The sequence below is a fragment of the Onychomys torridus genome, chromosome 4 (assembly GCF_903995425.1).
Source record: "Onychomys torridus chromosome 4, mOncTor1.1, whole genome shotgun sequence".
Classification (NCBI taxonomy): domain Eukaryota; kingdom Metazoa; phylum Chordata; class Mammalia; order Rodentia; family Cricetidae; genus Onychomys; species Onychomys torridus.
In genome coordinates this window covers 22,222,417-22,244,607 of record NC_050446.1, presented here as the reverse complement: position 1 = coordinate 22,244,607, position 22,191 = coordinate 22,222,417, and the positions used below count along the sequence as shown (strand labels likewise).

The 22,191-nt window shown below is 38.4% G+C and overlaps 1 protein-coding gene across 4 annotated transcripts in view; it reads left to right on the top strand.

The window, feature by feature from the left end:
- Window positions 1–22,191, top strand: part of Gtdc1 (glycosyltransferase like domain containing 1) — a 339,264-nt gene that overhangs the window by 261,542 nt on the left and 55,531 nt on the right. For 3 of the 4 annotated variants that reach the window (XM_036185478.1, XM_036185476.1, XM_036185477.1), the window contains one exon: window positions 10,154–10,501. The exons of the other annotated variant lie outside the window; for it this stretch is intronic. In XM_036185478.1, the coding sequence (XP_036041371.1) occupies window positions 10,154–10,501 (348 nt within the window). The remainder of the gene's footprint in view (window positions 1–10,153; window positions 10,502–22,191) is intronic. 4 annotated transcript variants of the gene reach the window in all.

The following is a 22,191-nucleotide window of genomic DNA, read 5'->3' as shown; positions in this document are numbered from 1 at the left end:
TCACAGTTTCAACAGGTCCCATTGATTGATTATTTCTCTCAGTGTCTGTGCTACTGGTGTTATATTTAGAAAGTGATCTCTGGTGCCAATGCGTTCAAGACTATCCTACTTTCTCTTCTATCAGGTTCAGAGTAACTGGATTTATGTTGAGGTCTTTGATCCACTTGTACTTAAGTTTTTGCATGGTGACAGATATGGATCTATTTGCAGCCTTCTACACATTGACATCCAGTTATGCCAGCACCATTTGTTGAAGATGCTTTCTTTTCTGCATTGTATGATCTTGGCTTTTTTGTCAAAAATTATATGTTCATAGGTGTGTGGGTTAATGTCAGGGTCTTCAATTTGATTCCATTGGTCCACATATCAGTTTTTATGCCAGTACCAAGCTGTTTTTATTACTGTAGCTCTATAGTAGAGCTTGAGGTCGGGGATTGTGATGCCTCCAGAAGTTGTTTTATTGTACAGGATTCTTTTGGCTATACTAGGTTTTTTTTTTTGTTTTTCCATATGAAGTTGAGTATTATTCTTTCCAGATCTGGGAAGAATTGTGTTGATAATTTGATAGGGATTGCATTGAATCTGTAGATTGCTTTTGGTAAGATCGCCATTTTTACTATGTCAATCCTGCCTATCCATGAGCATGGGTGATCTTTACATTTTCTGACATCTTCTTCAATTTCTTTTTTCAGGGACTTACAGTTCTTGTCATATAGGTCCTTCACATGCTTAGTTAGAGTAACCTCAAGGTATTTTATATGATTTGTGGCTATTGTAAAGGGTGATGTATCTCTGATTTCCTTCTCAGCCTGTTTGTCTATTGTATATAGGAGGGCTACTGATTTTTTTGAGTTGATCTTGTATCCTGCTATGTTGCTGAAGGTGATTATAAGCTGTATCAGTTCCTTGGTTGAATTTTTGGGGTCACTCATCTATACTATCATGTCATCTGCAAATAGGGAAAGCTTGACTTCTTCCTTTCCAATTTGTATCCCCTTAATCTCATTATGTTGTCTTATTCCTCTGGCTAGAACTTCAAGTACTATATTGAATAAGTATCGGGAGAAGGGACAGCCTTGCCTTGTTCCTGATTTTAGTGGTATTGCTTTGAGTTTCTCTCCATTTAATTTGATGTTGGCAGTTGGCTTGCTGTAGATTGCCTTTATTATGTTTAGGTATATTCCCTGTATTCCTGATCGCTCCAAGACCTTTATCATGAAGGGGTGTTGGATTTTGTCAAATGCCTTTTCTGCATCTGGAGAGATAATCATGTGGTTTTTTTTTCTTTCAGTTTGTTTATATGGTGTATTACATTGACGGACTTTCGTATGTTGAACCACCCTTGCATCCCTGGGATGAAGCCTACTTGATCATGGTGGATAATTGTTTTGATGTGTTCTTAGAGTCTGTTTGCCAGCATTTTATTAAGTATTTTTGCATCAATGTTCATGAGGGAGATTGGTCTATAGTTCTCTTTCTTTGTTGCATCTTTGTTTGGTTTAGGAATCAGGGTAATTGTAGCCTCATAGAAGGAGTTTGGTAATATACCTTCTGCTTCTATTGTGTGGATCAATTTAAAGAGCATTGGTATTAAGTCTTCTTTGAAGATCTGGTAGAATTCTGCAGTGAAACCATCTGGTCCTGGGCTTTTTTTGGTTGGGAGACTTTTAATGACTGATTCTATTTCCTTAGGAGTTATTAGACTATTTAAATGGTTTCTCTGGTCTTGATTTAACTTAGGTATGTGGTACCTATCCAGAAAATTATCCATTTCTTTTAGATTTTCCAGTTCTGTGGAGTAGAGGTTTTTGAAGTATGACCGGATGATTCTCTGGATTTCCTCATTGTGTGTTGTGATGTCCCCCTTTTCATTTCTGATTTTGTTAATTTGGATGCTCTCTCTCTGTCTTTTGGTTACTTTGGATAAGGTCTTGTCTATCTTGTTGATCTTCTCAAAGAAACAACTCTTTGTTTCATTAACCCTTTGTATTGTTCTCTTTATTTCTATTTTATTGATTTCAGCTCTCAATTTGAAAATTTCCTGACGTCTGTTTCTCCTGGGAAGTTTGCTTCTTCTTGTTCTAGAGCTTTCAGATATGCTGTTAATTCACTAGTGTGAGATTTCTCCAGCTTCCTTATGTGTGCATTTAGTGCTATGAATTTCCCTCTTAGCACTGCTTTCATAGTGTCCCATAAGTTTGGGTATGTGGTGTATTCATTTTCATTGATCTCTAGGAACTCTTTAATTTCTTCCTTAACCTGTTGGTGATTCAGTTGAGCATTATTCAGTTTCCATGAGATTGTAGGTTTTCTGTAGTTTTTGTTGTTGAAATCTAATTTTAAACTATAGTGGTCTGATAGAACACAGGAGGTTATTTCAGTTGTTTTGTATCTGTTGAGATTTGCTTTGTGGCCAAGTATGTGGTCCGTTTTAGAGAAGGTTCCATGGGGTGCCAAGAAGAAGGTATATTCTTTTTTGTTGGGGTGGAATGTTCTGTAGATATCGATTAAGTCCATTTGTGCCATAACATCAGTTAAGACCATTATGTCTCTGTTAAGTTTCAATTTGGCTGATCTGTCCAGAGGTGAAAGTGGGGTGTTAAAGTCTCCCACTATTAATGTGTGGGGTTTTATATGTGATTTAAGCTTTAGTAATGTTTCTTTTACATATGTGGATGCCCTTGTGTTTAGGGCATAAATGTTCAGAATTGAAACTTCATCTTGGTGGATCTTTCCTATGATGAGTATGTAATGTCCTTCATCATCTCTTTTGATTGATTTTAGTTTGAAGTCTACATTGCTGGATATTAGGATGGCTACACCAGCTTGCTTCTTAGGACCATTTGATTGGAAAGTCTTTTCCCAGCCTTTTATTCTTAAGAGGTGTCTGTCTTTGAATTTGAGGTGTGTTTCTTGTATACAGCAGAAAGATGGGTCCCGTTTTCATATCCATTCTGTTAGTCTGTGTCTTTTTATAGGTGAATTAATCCATTGATATTAAGGGATATTAATGACCCGTGATTGTTTGTTCCTGTTATTATTTTTATTTTTTGGTGGTACTTTGTGTGTACTTCTCTTCTTTGTGGTTTACTGCTCTGGTGTTATCTATTGCCTGTGTTTTCATAGGTGTATCTGCCTTCCTTGGGTTGGAATTTTCCTTCTAATGCTTTCTGTAGGTCTGGGTTTGTGGATAAGTATTGTTTAAATCTGGTTTTCTCTTGGAAGGTCTTGTTCACTCCATCTATGATGATTGAAAGTTTTTCTGGGTATATTAGTCTAGGCTGGCATCCATGGCCTCTTAGTGTCTGCATTATATCTGTCCAGGTCCTTCTGGCTTTCAAAGTCCCCATTGAAAAATTGGGTGTTATTCTGATGGGTTTGCCTTTATAAGTCACTTGGCCTTTTTCCTTTGCTGCCCTTTTATATTCTTTCTTTATTCTGTACATTTAGTTGTTTAATTATTATGTGGCGAGGGGACTTTTTTGGGGGGGTCTAGTCTGTTTGGTGTTCTATAGGCTTTTTGTATCTTCATAGGCATTTCCTTCTTTAAGTTGGGAAAGTTTTCTTCTATGATCTTGTTAAATATATTATCTGTTCCTTTGAGTTGGTATTCTTCTCCTTCTTCTATCCCTATTATTCGTAGGTTTGGTCTTTTCATGGTGTCCCAAATTTCTTGGACATTTTGGGTCTTGACTTCGTTGGTTTTAGTGTTTTCTTGGACTGATGAATCTACTTCTTCTACTGTATCTTCAACACCAGAGATCCTCTCTTCCATCTCTTGCTCTCTGTTGGTTATACTTGCCTCTGAAGTTCCTGTTTGTTTACTCAGATTTTCTATTTCCAGCATCCCCTGTGTTTGTGTCTTCTTCATTTTTTCTATTTCCCTCTTCAGGTCTTGGACTGTTTCCCTTGCTTTTTCATGATTTTCTTTCAGGGACTTATTGTTTTCTTCCGCTTCAATTGTCCTTTCCTCTAGTTTTTTTATAGCGTTCTTCCCATTTTTTGTTTGTCTATTCCTCCACTTTATTTTTGATTTCTTCTATATAAGGCTGTAGACTCTTCATGATGTTACTTATAAGGTTGTTTTCTCCTTCTTCTTCTTGTTCTTCTTCTTCTTGTTCTTCTTCTTTCTTCTTCTTCTTCTTCTTCTTCTTCTTCTTCTTCTTCTTCTTCTTCTTCTTCTTCTTCTTCTTCTTCTTCCATTCATTAATGTTCAGGTCTAGCTGTTGGAGAAGGGCTAGGTTCTGGTGATGCTGTATTGATATTTATTTTGTTGTATGTACTTCTGCCTTGACGTCTGCCCATCTCCTTGTGGGTTCGCTCTTGGTCTTATCAGTGTACTTGGTCCAGACAGAGCTAACAGATTTAGGGAGCTTATCTCTGGTCCAGATGGAAGCTCTCGGCTGGATGGGAGCTCTGGTCCAGAAGAGAGTGCTGGCCGGATAGGAGCTGAGGGGCTGGACTCTGAGTCTCAGGAAGTCCTTGGGGTCTCCTTATTTTGTCCAGATGGGAGCTCCTCTTGTCCAGATGGGAGTTCCGGGGCAGGATGGAATGCTGGACTCTGGTCTCTAAGTCTTGGAAGTGGCTGGGGTCTCTGGCAGATGGGTGTGGGTGCAAGGCTTTGAGGTTGTAGTGTCCACCAGAGGGTCTCTCTGGTCCCGATGGGAGTTCCAGTGTGGATGTGAGCTGGGGGCTGGTCTTTGAGTCTCAGGAAGTGGCTGGGGTCTTAGGCAAATGGGTGTAGGGGCAGGGTGTGGAGACTGCATGGTCTGCATGCAGACTTGGAAAAGGGGAGCCTTCCCGCAGGGCCCGCAGATTGGCTGGAGAGTGGGGCCAAGTTGGGCAGGTCCTCCTGGGATGGCTGGGGCCCAGGGATGGGACTCTAAATTTGTTTTCTTATTAAACATTTTCTGATATACCACAGAATTGGTGTTGTATAAAACAAATTCTGTGACAATAGTGAACAGTACTGCCCCTTCCATCCAGACCTGAGCTGGATCTAGACCTCTCTCCTTTTCACCCTACAGGCAGGTCACTGTGTACTCAGCTGTGTTCTCCTCTTTCCTGACACAGATTTGGATATACTTTGGTCATTTTCACTGCCCTTTTCTCTTCACTCACCACTGCTTTGAATCAATCTCTTTGCAAGCAAGACTATAGATAATCATTATCTTGTGGACTTCAGTCCATAGATATACCTTTCCTTGTTTGTCTATACAACTCTGTAGTTGGAAATTACTGTAGTAAGTACTCTTTATTACAGTCTCTCAAAAAGAGAACTGTGAGTAGTACATATCATCATGAATACAGCCTAACCAAAACATTCCCCACAGCATGGTATGTACCCATGTGCATGCCTGGCTGCCTTTCCTTCTTTTAGAATGTGCCTTCCTCTTGATTCCTCTCTCGCAAGCTACATACATCTCTTCATGCTAACAGAAATTAACTGAGATCATTAGAAGGCTTCCCTTTGCCTACTGCTCTTCTTACCATCATTTAAACTATTTAGGATCTGTTGGTTCTCCTGTGTTCAGCACTATGTTTATATGCATGGACTTGCAAAGGGTTGGAGAGAAGGATATCAATTTAGACCTAGAAAACATTTGCCTAAGCGTGTCTTTACACATTGCCTGGTGTGGTCCTGGGATTTTTGACAATATCTTTGGAAACTGGGGGACAGAGATGGAAAATATTAGGTTTTGAAAGGAGAGGCTGCAAGAAGGGAGTCTCTTTCATATGTTGGCCATTGGTTGGGGAAGAGCTCAAAGGAAGAGTCCTCTGGCTAATAACAGATTGGAAGCATGGGAATGAGTGTAGTAAACATAATCCTGGAAGTTTCTGACAGTGCCTATGAGAGATTCCTGATACCTGCTCTGAAAGGCAGGTCGTGGTTTATTTTTGTTTTTGTTTTTGTTTTTTTGTCTTGTCTTTTCTTATTTTAGAACCTTCTCTCTCCCTTTTCATTAGCAGCTCCTTCAGAGTCAGAGCTGGGGAAGAAAAGGAAATGTTGATACTTGAGCCTGTTTTTAGTTTCTGTAGGTTAGTGCCAGGACATTCTGTCCATTTCCATGTCAGCCCATCTCTAAGGTATTTTTTTTTAAGCATACGAACAGTCTATTGCCAGGCATCTCTTAACTATAGATTATAAATAGTGTCTGGTTAAGAATGTTCTGGATGGGTTAATTAGAATGGTGACTATTATTAAGCAAACTGCTTCTTAGTATTCTGCCTGTTTGAACTTAGTATTGATGAGAAGTAATTGACCACAGAGCTGCATACAGAAAGGCTTATGGCAATAACTTGTTTGTATAAACATGCCTATGAAGATATGAGCTCCAATGCACCAGACACAGATTGTGTGGGATGGGAAATGATACTATTTTGTTTCATTCTCAGACTAATGTATTTGTCCAGCCTGCCTAAAAGCCAGCTTTATTAAAATAAAGTAGTTAAAATGTGTTTATTTTATGCTATTACTTTTGCTGCAAGGTATATGAGAATAGTGTTTTTAACTTACCCCAACTAAAGGAGGTGCCTTGTTAAATCCAGGTAATACCTAAATACTTCTTTGGTTGACAGTCATTCTAATGAATAGACTGTTTTAAAAAATGTGAAAAGATATATAAATAAGTGAAGAATTGCTTGTAACCACCTTCTTCTAAGTACTGGATTATTATCTATGTTATTTATTGGTATTTTGTCCAGTTCAATTATTAAGTTTCCCTAGCTCTAGCATTCCATGGGGAATTTATTCTATGAGCTAATAAATTATACCGTCAGGGAGTTTTTCTTGAAATTCAGCTTAAAATTTCCCATTCTTAATTTCATCTCATTATTCCTAGTTATACCCCCTTGTACCAGGCTAAATAATTATTCTTTCTCCTCGGAGACGCCTATTATGTATCCGTCTGCTTGTCACTTCACCAGGCCATTCATATTTAGCTACTTTAATCTGTCCTCATAAATCAACACTTCCATTGCCTTAATCATTATTATTGCTCTTCTAAGATCTCTCTAATTTTCAAACATATACAGTTGTCAGGTGCCTGGGTAAAATCAGCATTCACAGAGACTCAATTTCTTCCTACCTGTGCACTAGGGTCCAGAACCCAGGGTGCAGTTTACCAGGCCAAGTCAGCACTTGCTCATCTGCACTAGTTCAGAATGTTTTCAGTGACATTTTCCTTATGTTCATCTGTGGTGATATTGTGTTCCCCAAAATATTGTACACCCTCATAAACTTATCTGGAGTCAGAGAACAGAACAGCCACTAGACGTAGAGGCCAGAAAATGGTGGCACACTCACCTTTAATCCTATCACAGATGGATCTCTGTGAGTTCAGAGCCACACTGGAAACAGCCAAGCATGGTGACTCATGCCTTTAATCCCAGGAAGTGATGGCAGTGAAAACCAGGAACTAGAGCTGGTTAAGCTTTTAGGCTTTTAGCAGCAGTTCAGCTGAGATTCATTCTGGATGCGTACTGAGAGACTTCCAGTCTGAGGAAACAGGATCAGGTGAGGAATTGGCAAGGTGAGATGGCTGTGGCTTGTTCTGCTTCTCTGATCTTCCAGCATTCACCCTAATACCTGGCTCCTGGTTTGTTTTTATTAATAAGAACTTTTAAGATTCGTGCTACATCTATCCTTGAATTTCAAGATTGATTCTGATTTCATGGGTTTGTGGGATTTGTAAGCTCTGAGTTACTATCCTGTTTATATCCTGCATCTGCCATGTCCTTATTCACCTATCAAGGCAGCTGCCACAACCTGCATTAACAGGAGAATCTGATCATTTCTGAGAATGTTTGTGAAGCATGTGGAATACAGTCAGGACTAGAACCTGCCCATCACTAAATTTCTTGTCAGTTATCAACTCCTATTGTTTATAGCCCTTTAGCCAATCTCCTATCTCTTTTCATTTGCAGTTTGCCTCACATGCTGGACAGTATAAATGGATTTTAATAGAGTAGGATTGGTCATGATACTGTTTTCTAAAAATAAAGATGTTGTTTCGATGCCCATTGATTTGTTATTGTGAATCCTTTGTGCATGGTTTGTAATTTTGTCCGAATCTTTTTTTTTTTTTTCCTTTTCTGGCATTCTTTAACTACATAAACAAGTTAGCTTACGTTTCTGCTGCTTTCCAGATGTGTCTGAGACTGGAGGCTTCTTCTCTTACCATTTGTCCTTCTGTTCAGGAAGTTAAAGATCTGTCACATCCATACACACAAACCCATGTGGTCATTAGTAAGAGCTTTCAGTGCACTTCATATGTTGAATTTGTTTTAGGAAGAAAGTTCATTTGTCTCTTTAAAGCTTCTGCACCTATGAGATGGAATTACAATCTGTACATGCCCAGGCTTCTCCCCATTTTAAATCAACAGCTATCTTATTGTGTTATTAAGGTACTTACAGACTTGGTACCATTCTTGGTAGTCTCTTCCTGTGCTGCCATCTGCTTAGCACTGGGGAGGGAAGGAGTTCCATGTATCTCATTGATTTTTCTCTACCTGTTTGAAATCAGAAGAGATAGGAGGCTTCATAAAACAAGCATAGGAGTCCCTGAAGACATCTTTTGATTGTAGAATCTCCATGATGTGCTATGAAAAAGGCTATTCAGTTCATTTACACTTCCCTATGCTTTCTAGTGTTGCTCATCAGGCCTGGAGTTAGGCCCAGTTAACTCTCTCTCTCTCTTTCTGTGTTCTCACTCCTCAAGGCACCTGGTTTTTGTTTCATTGTTTTTGAATATCTTTTGTTGCATGTGCTTCCTGGCCATCCCTCCCTCCCAGTGGGGTATATATGTATACATGTATAAGTTTTTAATTCTGATCTCCACCTTTATTCAACTTGCTTGAAAAAGGGGGCCTGAGCTAATGCTTCATGGAGTAAGCTTTAGATTCCACACCTGGTATCTGAAACAGTTTTGTTTTGTTGTTTTATTTTTCTGTTTCCTTTTCTTTTTTCTTCAGCTTTGTAGGAAAACCATTTATTATCTTTTACAAACCACCACTTTCCAATAAATCCTGCCATTCATCACATATGTTACATTTTTTTCCTGTCTTCAGAATCCCACTTCTCTACTTAGCAAATGTCCCCAGGAAAATAGCCCTAAGTGCCTGTGCTTACCTGCTGCCTTTTACTCATATACCCTGATCTTCTGCAGGATTTGTGCCTATTCCACCATACAAAGACTGTGTGAGCATTAGCACAGGGCCAAATGCTGAGCCACCATTCTCCAAGCCCTCTGAAGGGTCTCATGCTTCTGTTGACGTATCCTGTGGAGGGAAGCCTTTGGTTCATCTCTAATGTGGCATCACTCTCTCAAAATCACTTTCTCTACTTCTCTTTCTTATTCTGCTTCCAAGAGTTTTTTCCCCCACTACCTCAGAAGTACATGTATTCTCTAAGTACTCACTGACTGCACAATTCAGGAAGAGGCCTAGACTCTGGATGGCCTTGCATAATTCTGAGAGTTCATAGCTCCTTGAGGTTAGATCTTATAATGGTATTGATGGCTCTTTGATTTTAGGTTATATTAGGATATTTTTCAGGATTTTGTTTCATTTAGATTCTGTACAAATCAGTAGCATATTTAACTCTATTTGACAAAGCATTATAGGAAAACATAGAAATGAAAATTACAGAACGTAAAATATGCCTCAGGAAATATTAGTCAAGTCAGCTTAATAGAAATTATATGTAGGTTCCCAGGAATACAAAGCAGGCACATTAACAGAAATAACAAGAGTTAATCAAGGAAGTTTCAGACATTGTTAGTGATTGATGAGAAAGGTTCTAGGCCATGGAATGACTGGAAAACACAAAATGGAAATCCAGAAAGACAAATGAAGGACAAATGGTAAACTACATCTATAGTCTTGTGGTCTACGGTATGTGCCACACACATTTGTAGCCACAAAAACTCTGTGGAAACTGTTCAAAGACAGTTGTGACCAACTTCAAACCTTTGAGCTTTCTCTTGGTGACTAATACTTGTTGCACTTTTCTGAGAACTTTTGTCATAACATCTTTATTTTTTCTCAGTTTTGTATGTCGTCACTGTGTCCTTATAGGAAGGTAAGGAACTAACTTTAGTTTTTTTTTTTTTTTTTCTCACAAAAAGCATATTGCATTCCCTTTTTGTAACAGATTCATGCCCAAGCACAAAATAGCCCACTTAAGGAAGATGCTCGGCCTTAGTGGAAATGGTGTTGCAGCTTTGCCAGTGATGCTTCCTTCCCAACCAGAGCAGAGGGATTCTAAGAAGTTATCAGGGAATGTGAAATCCAAGTCTGATGAACACCCCGGTATTGATGCTGGACAAGAAACCCTGGACAACCCATCAACCCAGAAATCAGACTTGGAGAAGTCCAGCCTGTCAGAAGATAACTCAGGTTCTCTTCCTGTGAGCAAAACTCTAGCTCTTGCTCCCAGCAACCTTTTGTGTGGAGATGATGATCAGCCAAGACCACTGCACATCACCTGGCCTCACAGATGGTAAGTCAAGACATGCTAGTTGACTAAGTGTTTTACAAAATGGGTTTTGACAGTAGATTTTCTAACTTGCTGAGCTTGTAGCTTTAGAAAAAAATCACTTGAATTTGCGTTTACAGTTTCACATGGTACTATAGTACAAGGTACTGTAGTACAAGGCAGCATTGCCTGTAACTGTACGTTAATTGTTATGTTTTTACTTTATATGTGAATTACAGATAATGTTTGTAATGGTTTGTTCAACTAGCAGTAGCAGCCAGACACAAGAAGTTTCAAAGTAGAAAAATCAGATGCCATTCTATACTCACAGAGTGTTAATCCAGGATTAATTCACATATGGATATCAATAAATCACATCACTGTTAAAAACAATGGTTTCCATTCCTTACTCTTCCTTTGACCAGTGTCAACTGGATGCCTCCTTTTACTTACTTGTCGTAGCGTATTAGTGCATGGGAAGCCGCCTGCCTCCTGCCAAATGCCTTGTATCGGGCTAGACAGAAGTTCTTCTCATCACAGCAGAGTCAATGCAGTATATAATCCCACCAAATATAAACTGGTAAACCTAGCCCTGACTTCTATAAATTAGGATTTAAGGAGGTAAAATGTCCTGGTAATCTTCTGGTATTAGGCATGAATATTTTAATCTAGTTTTTATTCCTCCCAGTTAGTTTAATCTGCATGTGGCCTGATTAGAGTTGCTTCCCTACAGATTATGGCCTCTTTATTGCAGCAGTGCTGGGCTGATCATTAGGTCCGATTGAGAGCAACTGTTTGCAGGTGAAGTAATAAGCACACACACCGGCAGGAAAGCGCCTTTGCCCAGGATTTGCCTCCAAGCACATTAAAACTCCTCCAGCTCTCCCAGTTGATCTGCAGCATCTGGTACCTAAAGGGATTTTTGTCTTTGATTCTAAATGCATGAACCTGAAATTTAGGGGCTAAGTGTTGTTATGAGATGCAGTCTTGGGCTTGTTTGTTCCCATCACCTTTCTAGCTTCAGGTTGTCCTCAGAGTGTCACAAGGCTAAGGATTCTTTCATGTGACTTGAAATGCAGTGGTTCGGATGAAATAAACCCTATTTGAAGGTAAAATACACATCCTCATTTACTGCCTTCTGAAAACCTTTCTCATTCCATTAACCTTTGCTTCTCTCTAAGTGAATAATTATGGCAAGAAAGTCAATTCTAAAAAGTTTGGTTCTGAATTTTCATAAAAATATTAAATAATTTTGAAACTGTGGGTATAAAACAAGAGGCAAGATTGAGAACCATGTTATTCAATACTTTGCACAAAATTAGACAGAGCTATGTTAATAAAATTAACAATATTAAATTGAATAATTCCCTCTCTTCCTTTGTATATTTTTGCTTTAATTTAATTTAATTGCCTAAAGTTAGTTGCTTAAAGAGATGCAGCATGATGTTTGTGCACATTCTTATTGTTAAAGCTAAATTATTTTTAATTTGGAGAAGAGGGGGAAAAAGCCGCATCAGCAAGAGTAAATGCCAAAATATAAAAGTAACACATTCATCCTTACGGGTAATATAGTAGAACATTGGAAACTTGGAGGTTGCCAGACACACAGCTAACATTAGGGCTAATTTTGAAAATCTAGCGTGCAGTCAATTTTACTGATGCCTGGGGACATACAAGGTAGAAGCTGACAGGAGAACTAATTTTGTTTGGGTTATTTACTGCTATGCATCATCCACGGGTCCCGCCTGACACCCAGCTATATGAAGGGGATATTATCACACACTAAAAATTTATGTTGACATTCGATATTTGTTCAATATGTCAGCAGTATTACTTTCATAATCAAAAGAGTAAGAAAAAGAAAAAAGAAAAGCACTTTATGCTCATATAGATATATCTTTTTAATAACAGTCTATAAGGTTAATATAGTTTACCTTGGAGAGTATACAATGAAAACAAGCAGGGTTAGGAGGGGAAATGACAGAAAGCATCAACCCGAGCTGTTTGTTTGCCATTACCTACGCGAGCCATGTCAGCTCTCTGGCCCGCGTCTGATAGCTATTTGTTGTACAGAGAGCACAGCATAAAAAAAATATCAAACTCTTAATACTATTGTGTGCCCATAACCATCTGTCACTGCTAGCCTGGAGATGAGAGGAAGATTAGGAGGAATAAACACTGAGCCGCCGAGCATTGGTAAAGCCTTCGGGCAAAAAACTCTTGTGGGGACATCAAAGACATTCTAATTCCGAGGCAGTCAAGGATTACAGTGTGTAACCTGTGCTGACAACAGATAAATGACTGGCAATATTGTGCCAGAGCTGTTGGGTCCTGCATGGAGTACTGATGATGATGATGATGATGTTATCTTGCAGAATGGACTCTGCTGGGATAATTTTATGATAAAACACTTTTTTCAAATGCCACTGGGTCTAGGCAGACATTTACTAGCTACAGGGGTAGCAATCAGTTTCTTCAAAATTTACTGTTCTAAGCCCATTAGAGTTCCGGCACAGCAAGACTCTTCAATGAAAATCTAAAATGCCTATGTTTTCTTTAGGAGAATGTATGCAAATGTTGGGAGCTGAATTTCTACCCTTTAGTTGTAGGTGCTTTATCATCTGATTTATGTAAATTTGCTCATAAAAATCCAGTTTATTTTTAATTGGTGAATATGAATTAGAAAATTAAGACTCTGGTTCAGCATTCATCCCCAGCTTCAAGCACACATTCATTTAGACTTCCAGTTGTATGGCTGGAAATCCCATCATTGACCTATCACTATGAATTGTGTTCTATAGGAAAGCAAGATTTCACTGGAAATGAGCAGGGTTGTCTGGGTCTCTTATGTGGCCCTGTTCCTTCACACCTCTGTGCTTAAGCTTACTGTGCCCTTGTCTGCACCTGAGCCACTTTAACTCAGGTCCGTCTTCTGAGTAGCTTTGGGAAGCTCAGCTGTCTATTGCATTTTTGATTGGCCATGCACATTTTCCAGAGAGGTATTTCAGGACAGGAGAAGTGGACAGGAGAGAAGCACTGTCATAAGACTTGTCATATGAAATTGGGCAATTGTAGTAGCTAACTGGAAATGAAGTGATGGTGACCTCACTGTGTTTCTTCCATGATGGGATCATGAATGGTCCCAAACACAGTGTTAGCCTCTAACATATCTTGTACTAAGTCAACCAAATGTAGAGCCTCCTTGGTAGCATATGTATCAAAATCAAAAGTGACATTTTTACAGGATTTATTCTGGATTTCTATCTGTTAAAATGTCTGCTGGAGAGTGGACCCTTAAAAAAGGCCCTTCTTTGGTCTTTCTGAATCGAGATTGTCAAGGATTATAGTGTACAACCTGTGCTGACAGTAGATAAATAACTGACAGTACTTTAGTAGTTTCTGGGTGCCTTGCAGACTGATTCGTTTTCTCCTTTCTACCCAGTCTTTAAATGTCTTGTTAGAAACATCTGTAGCATGGCACAGCTGATAGAAATGGCTTAGAAAAAGACATGTGAAAAACATGGCATTTGGCAATGCTTATTTTTTTAAGCTATTTCTTTCCAAATAGTACAGCAACATACCAGATTCCAATCTTTATGTAATTGTTACTATATCATAATGGGCACAACTTTGAGACGGAGAGTCAAAACAAGTTTGTAACACAGTGAAAGCTCACACTTGTCAAGGCCCCTCTTCTCCAACTCACACTCTTAAAATTAGTAGGCCAGTGAAATGGTTCAGAGGTGAAAGCTCTTACACAGAAAACCTGGTAACACAAGTTCTCTCCCCCAAACCCATGAAAATATGGCAGGAGAGAACCACTTCCACAGGGTTATCCTCTGTCCTCTACACATATATGTGCTTGCCTTCAGACACATACATGTGCTTGCACTCAAACACAAGTGCACACACTCTCATAACAATAAAGTTTTACAAACTTGGTAGGACACCAACACCAAAGGCTTTTGTCTAGGTTATACCTAGAAGTATTTACTGTTTTAGACCTGAAAACTGAGGACAAATCTGTAAATCACATTGTCTTTTTTTTCTTTCTTTTCATTGGTTTGTGTGTTCGCTACAGGGTCTGACTATGTAGCTCTGGCACATATATGTGTCTAGCATACATTCAGGTAACCTCTATTTCCTAGGGAAAGCATCTATTTTATCTCAGAAGTCAAGCATTCATACAAATATTCATCCTAAGATAGTCATTATATCTTAATTGTATATAATAGTAAAAGATATTTATTGGACAGATTCAATAAATAATATGAACAATTTTTGCTATATCCCCAAGTGCTTTCTTAAATGAAACAAATGTGTTTTGTTTTCTTTTCTTTTCTTTTCTTTTGCCGCAAAGGCAGGTAGTGAAACGAGGAGACCACTAATTCAGTGTGCTTCCATTGCCCTGAATTGTGCTCAGGCCCAGGCACTTTGATTACATAAGAGTACGTGTCACACAGTAAGAAAGTCAAATTATATGGTAGGATTATTGTAAAAAACATCTTGATCTTAAAAAGTCCTTGAAAAGGAATTAAGCACTCATGGGAATTCACAATCATTGCAAACCACTGTGTGATCATTACCACTAGCCATTTGAATTGCTAAATTTTCCTTCTCATGGACTAAATTTTCTGGTTCTGAATTTTAAGATATTGTATTATATTTTATTGTATTCTAATTACAACTTTTATCTTAGTAGTTGATAGCAAACAAGTCTTTGTCACATATGAGAAAACTCAGACCAAACAGAACTTACCTCAGTGTGAGTTAAGTGGTTAGGAAACCATAGGTTAGACATCTGTGATAAAACTCCTGAGTATCCCCTAAATAGGTATTTTCTGCTTGAGAAAGATAAAGTTGGGGTACATGTGTTGAGGAGCTTGAAGTTATTAGAGTGGTTACAGTTAAACTTTTCCAGTTGGGCCACTGAGGTAGCTTAGCAGTTAAGGGCTCTTGCCACCAAACCTGACTACCCAAGTTCCATCCCCAGAGAATACCTGGTAGAAAAAAAGATCCAACTCCTACAAGTTCTCTTCTGATATGTGTACCAGGACTTGTGAACACACGCACAAACACACATAAAAATAATGAATGTAAAATATTTTTAAGGTTCCCCCGTTAACTCTATTTGGACTGTGGGATAACTGTTAGAGCTTTCAACTTTGAGTATATTGACTTTCCATGGTCTATGTGGCATTTGTAGCACTTTCCATAAACTAGTGGTAAGTTAATTAATGCAAAGTTGATTACAATTTATGATATGAATTTAAACAAGACAAAACTTAGTCATCAAGATTTGAAATGTACCTAGGTGACTGAGTAAGCATTAACCCTACCTAACATTGAAAGGATTGGCATCCATATCTTTAGAGGCTTTAATGACATCTAACTAAAATATTTGATGCAAAAAAGAAACTGATGCATTAATACTTGGTAGTAAAATAAATACTGTTTTACTTCTTGACTCTGAAGTTCAAAGCACAACTTTGCAAACCAAGTTGATGCCTACCTCTGAAAGGATGTATGTTATATGGCTGGATGAGGGCTTGCCTTGGTTTCTTATTGCCAGAACAACTGAGGACAAGCTTTTGTCTGGTCCTTGCTTTAGAAGCGTCCTGCAGGTCTGTGCAGTGCCATGCTTTCCATATGTAAGAGTAGGAAGCCCAAATGCTTGTATCAAGAGACAGGCATTCTGTGTTCAACTTCAGTGTTCAATAGAGATCTTCTCCCAAAAGAAAAATGGCCATCACAGAATATTAATTCTGTGGAAAATGGTCATGTGGGTGGCCATATGCTCTCCAGCACACTTAGCCTTTCTGCATTTGAGAGAAAGCTGCTTTCTTCAAAACTCTAAACAGAGGTGATTCCACAGATAGTTTCTAGTACCATCGGCCATTCTCAATGCTCAGCAACATCAACCAGTTTTGTATTTGTCTGTCAGTTAACCAAGCAAAGCTCACATGAATAAGGTTATGGTTGATTGACTATAATTGCCATTCCTGAATTAATAAGTTTTGTTAAGATTTATTTTTTCCTACAGTTTTTTTTTTGGGGGGGGGTGTTTATTTTTGTCCTATCCATAAAGAATTTCAAATTTGCAACATTAAAAAAACAAACAACAACAAAAAAAACAAAACAAACAAAACAAAAGGTCTCCCAAGAATTTTTATTAGACTTTTGAAAAGGCACAGATACTAACCTAAAATTACTATGTAGTATGTCAACTAATAATTTGGCACTTCTAGTTGATCTGTGGCATGCTATTCTAGGGTATAGCATAAGTGGTAGAAAATAGTTCTAAAATATATGACCAAAATGTAATCCCTACCCAGTTTCCATATATAATTCCTAATACTTACTTATGGTCTCTTTGCTGACTATTTCCAAGACTATAGCATATATAAGCAAAGTTAATATAATTCAAGGTTGTCATTATTTTTTGGACTATGTTTCACTTTTTACACTTAATGTCAACATAAATAATTTATACCTGTCATCATTATTATTTTGGTATTGTTATCACTAGAGTAACATTAGCTAAAGTTCTTGTTCCCCTTTTCTTGCTTTATGTGGTTAAAGTTGTCTATACTTGACTCATTTCATAGGCTTACTGCAAAGGTGTTTGAATTTGATATGCTTGTGACAGACAAATAACTACTGAACACAGTGTCTCTCTTTCCTCTTCCTGTGTCTCCTATAATTCAGATGCTTATATTATACTTTAATTATCATTACAGATGAGGAGTGGTAAGTTAGCAAATAGATGCTCACTGGTATGTGTGGGTGCATAGATGGATGGGTGTGTAGCTGGACGGAATTGCTTTTCTTTCCCTTCTAGTGATCTGTGAATTTTCATGACTGTGAATGGTTCCATACACTGTGTACATTGTGCAGTTTCGTATACTATACAGACATGGAATGGAACTTTACATTCTACACATGCCTCCTTGCCACTTGCAAAATGATGTCACTTGTTTATGTTAAGTACCAAGACCTCCACAGACTTTGGAGTGGATGTGAGGTTGTTTCGATAGCATGAACGCAGAGTGAATGACATGGGAGGACTTAGTCAAAGTGATTTAATAGTGATGGTGATAATATTTACAGTCACTAGTTGGTGATCACCTGTCACCTGCTCAGGCAGTCAGGAAGAATGACTGTGGAAACATAAAATGGACTCAGTGTCCGAAACCACACGTGGAGGTGATTGTGTGATCAGCATTGCTTTCCAAAGGCCTGTGGTTTCCTCGTTCATTTCTTTTTTACAAAATATAGAAGTTATAAATAAAAATCTTCATGAGTTTGTTAAATTGGACAACTCGTTGTAACAAAAAGATGCTAGCACTTGGGAAGAAAGTCTCAAAATAGTTTAAAAAAGAAAGTAATTTCTCATTTGTCATTGAAAAAAATGAACCTAGAAGAAATATCACTGTAGAATGCTTTCTATCTACATACTTCACCATAATCCATGTGCTATTACTAGAAACATCCACTAAAATCACTTTTTAAACTCTTACTAAAATCGAAGTAAATAGGATCCTGGGGCTTTTATAGGTTATGCAGACTGAGGCTCAGTGGCCAGTCTCTCTTTTTCCTTACTCAGTTACACCTAAGATTTCCCAGGTAGACAAGTTATCTAAGGTTTGCCCCCCCCCCTTGTATCATCTTTGTTGGCTGTGCAACTAGTTAGCAATCTCAATGCTATTCGTTTTAGCATCATTTGTTGGTTAAACAAAAGAAGAAAATTCACACCGAGAGGCAGATGTGAGAAAGTTGTGCTTGCTTAGGGAGTGCCTCACAGTACCAATCTCCTGTTGAAGGAAATGGTGTGTCACAATCTTCTTCAAAAGGAGTCTTTCTATGCTGTCCTTTTTCATTAATTTAGATATATTTCTAAGATGATGAATGATGTTACTTCTAATTATAGTTACATGCAGTTAATTTCCTTCCTCTTTTCCTATGCTTGATGTGAAAGGCAGTTTCCTCCCAATGAGTGCAGGGATGCACTGGTTACTGGGAGGGGAGGATACTGATGGAGCTGATCTTCCTGTTGCCTTAGCAACACATTTATTTATCAGGGGTTGAAATGACATGAGTTAATATAGCGCGTACCTGCTGATCGGCAAACTCCCCTATTTCAGCTGCAGTTGACAATTAAGTCCTGGACAGCTACAGCCAGGGGTTAATGTTCCTCATTAGGAGAACTGGGTCATTACTAGGAAATCAAGGCAGTTAAGGCAGCATGGGTAAAATACAAAATTCAGCATCTAGAAGAGTGAGGCTCTTTTATGTTAATTAACCTTATATTCCTAGGTTTAAAAAAAAAAAACATTACATGAGCATGTCAGTGGATCAATTAATTGAAAAAGAGCTAGTATACTTTACTCTGAGTTGTCTTCATTTCCTTTGCAAGGATTTCATTATTTTATGGAAAATTCTTATGTCTATATGATGAGTAAAAAGGGTATTAAAATTAAGAAGAGAATCATCATGGAAATCGGTTTTGCCACAAGGGAGTGAGCAAGTAAAAGCCCTGGAAATGAAAATAAATAAGCTTTGCTAATACCTCACCTAAGGAACAGCATGTAAGACCTGGGTGTTCAGAGGGACTTCTCTGCTTTATTAAGCAGTTACATAGTTATTTGACCTTCAGAAACAGAAACTTTGGGGAAGTGATTCTGGTGATTTGAAACATACTTCTTGCAGAAACCTTAATAGCAGTTAAACAGTAACATTTTCATTCATAATTGACTTTTTAAAATACAAGCAAAATTAGATACACTGGTTGGAAATTTTTATTAAATGGTCTGAGTGGGTGTGTTTTCATTTGATATGTTCATGAATAATGTATCAAGACCCTTCTTAAAGCTTTGTTTTCTTCTTTAAAGAGCCTTAATGTTGAAAGTGGGGTGTTTGCAGAGTAGAAAAGGGTTTATTGTACAGAATCCTGTTCCATCTTCATGATTCTGCTGCCTTCATTGAAGCCTCCTCTTGCTAGATCCTTCTCTTCTGGGTCTTAGTGAACACAGACAAAAGCAAAAGGGGCCTCTCTAGTCTTTGTTCCCCAAAATACTTAGCCTCTTCAACTCTAGACCAAAGTCACATGCTATCAACTCTTTTTAAGGTAAAAGCCATTGATGAGTCTTACAGACTTGATGTAGAACTCTTATTGTTCTTGAGGTTATTGTTCATTTTCTTTTTAAAGTCTTCAGGTACTTCCTTGGGAAACAGTACTGAGCATACCCGTTGGTGTTATATACACTGTCACTTATCCTTGGATTGGCATGTAGTGTTAGTATTGCATATACTGTTGCTCAATCTCAGGATGGCATGCCATGGTAGTTCTAAATAGCACCTTGAGGGTTGTTTCTTTTGAAAGAGTGTATCCAAGATTAGCTGTGATCTTCACAGCTGGGACCAGTCCTTGGTTTCAGGAAGAATATCTCCAGAATGTGGAGCTCTAGAATGAGAAGACAAAAGAAAGACCATAGATGTTGCCAAAATTCCTTTTTCTTTTTCTTGGGAAGACTGTTGGACCACATTTTCTGGCCTCTATTTGGTGTAACTGCCTGATTGAATCTTAGCATTTAATCAGAAGTGAAGGAGTCACTTCCAAGCCTAGATGACAGAAAACATCCCAAGTTTTCTCTTGTGTTACTGTTTCTTTCCCGTTAGACATAGATGGCACTTGATGACATTGCCTCCCTTGGCTTGGGACCTTAGGTAACCCCATACATCAAGACCGCTTGTCAAATCTCTACCAGCCTAGTTATTACAAGGATTTTATGCATGCTCAAACCATGTAATCTATGAACCTGCCTCAGGTGATCTCACTAGCATAGTAATAACAGTGAACAGAAGTGGCCAGTATATGCTATGAAGATTTTTTCTTTTTTTTTTTCAATTTAGAAATTTTTTGAGCAATTCTTTAAATGTCTTTCAGCCATTTGAGCTTCCTCTGTTGAGAATTCACTATTTAGTTCTATAGTCCATTTCTTAATTGGACTGTTGGGCATTTTGATGTCTAATTTCTTGAGTTCTTTATATATTCTGGATATCAGCCCTCTGTCAGATGTGAGGTTGGTGAAGACCTTTTCCCATTCTGTAGGCTGTCGCTTTGTCTTGTTGACCATGTCCTTTGCTCTACAAAAGCTTCTCAGTTTCAACAGGTCCTATTGATTGATTGTTTCTCTCAGTGTCTGTGCTATTGGTGTTATATTTAGAAAGTGATCTCAGGTGCCAATGCGTTCAAAACTACTTCCTACTTTCTCTTCTATCAGGTTCAGAGTAACTGGATTACATACCAATCACAGATCCCCTCTTCCCTCCTCCCGTCCCTCCAGCCTCCCTCCAACCCACCCCCTATTCTCTCCTACAAGAGGGTGAGGCCTCCCATGGGAAGTCAGCAGAGCCTGGTACATTCAGTAGAGGCAGGTCCAAGCCCCTCCCCCTGCCTCAAGGCTGTATGAGGTATCCCAGCATAGATAGTGGGCTCCTGCAGTGGGTCAGTGAAGATGCTGTTTACTAAGGTGGGGAACAGTTGGGAGAAAAAAGATTTAAAATGCTTCATTTGTACCTATTAAGTTAGAGAGATGTTTTGGGGCTGTAAGTAGATATTTTCAATAGCAAGTTGATACTCAAGTGTCATTCAGATGAGAGAAGAGCTGAAGATGGCCACCTGGGAGCTATCAACAGGATATGTACAATTTCCTTAAAGAATTTTCAATATGCTAGATTTTAAATTTAAACTTTAGCTTCCTGATTTTATACATTGAATTTATCCTAAGTCTGTGGGTATGAGTTGTGCCCTGCTGACAGTGTTGGCGGAGTGTGGTCTCTGACTTACCCTCATTGTCATCGTCATCCACATCATGCTCAAGACAGGTTATCCACCCTCGAACTTCATTTCCTTCTGTAGAGGAAAGAGATGATATTGTATGAAAATGAGCCATGATATACAGTTCCTGGACAGGGAGAAAAACCCTAATATACCAGCATTGACTTTCTTTATTAGTGAATTAAGCCAAGTACTTCATCTGCTTACATAGAACTGTTGCTCTTGCCCACTTTCTCCTCTTGGTTAAAATCCATTTTTCTTAACTTTCTAGAATAAGAAAATAAAACGATACAGCTAAATAAAGTTATCTTTTTTTGTCTCCATTTTCAGCCTACCAAAACAAGTACATACTGTGCAAAAAAAATGGAATTAAACTACAGAACAAACACTTCTGAGTGGCTGCCTTGTAAACGAAGTCTATAAAAGGCTACCAAATGTTGCTTCTCATTGTATGACTGTTAGGGTATTACTAAACCTGGATGGAAGGGTTTTTTTGAACCTTTTACATCAAGCACTCAGACTGTAAATATCACAAATTATTTCCATTTTTAACAAGATGGATACTGTGAGCTTTTGGGTAATAATGGTGGTGCCAGATAGCAAGAAAATAACTCACATGATTTAAAGATGGCCAAGTGGCCTGAAGAGACATTAACTAAAGATACACATAGCCAATATCATAAGGAGCTGTCACTTAATCCAAGTTAGAATAATGTATTGTCCAGAATGTAACAAAAAGGGTGGGAATGTGTACTGGCTGGTTTTATGTCAACTTGGCACAAGCTAGAGTCATCAGAGAGGAGGAGCCTCAGTTGAGAAAATGCCTCCATAAGATCCAGGGGTAGGGCATTTTCTTAATTAGTGATTTAGGGAA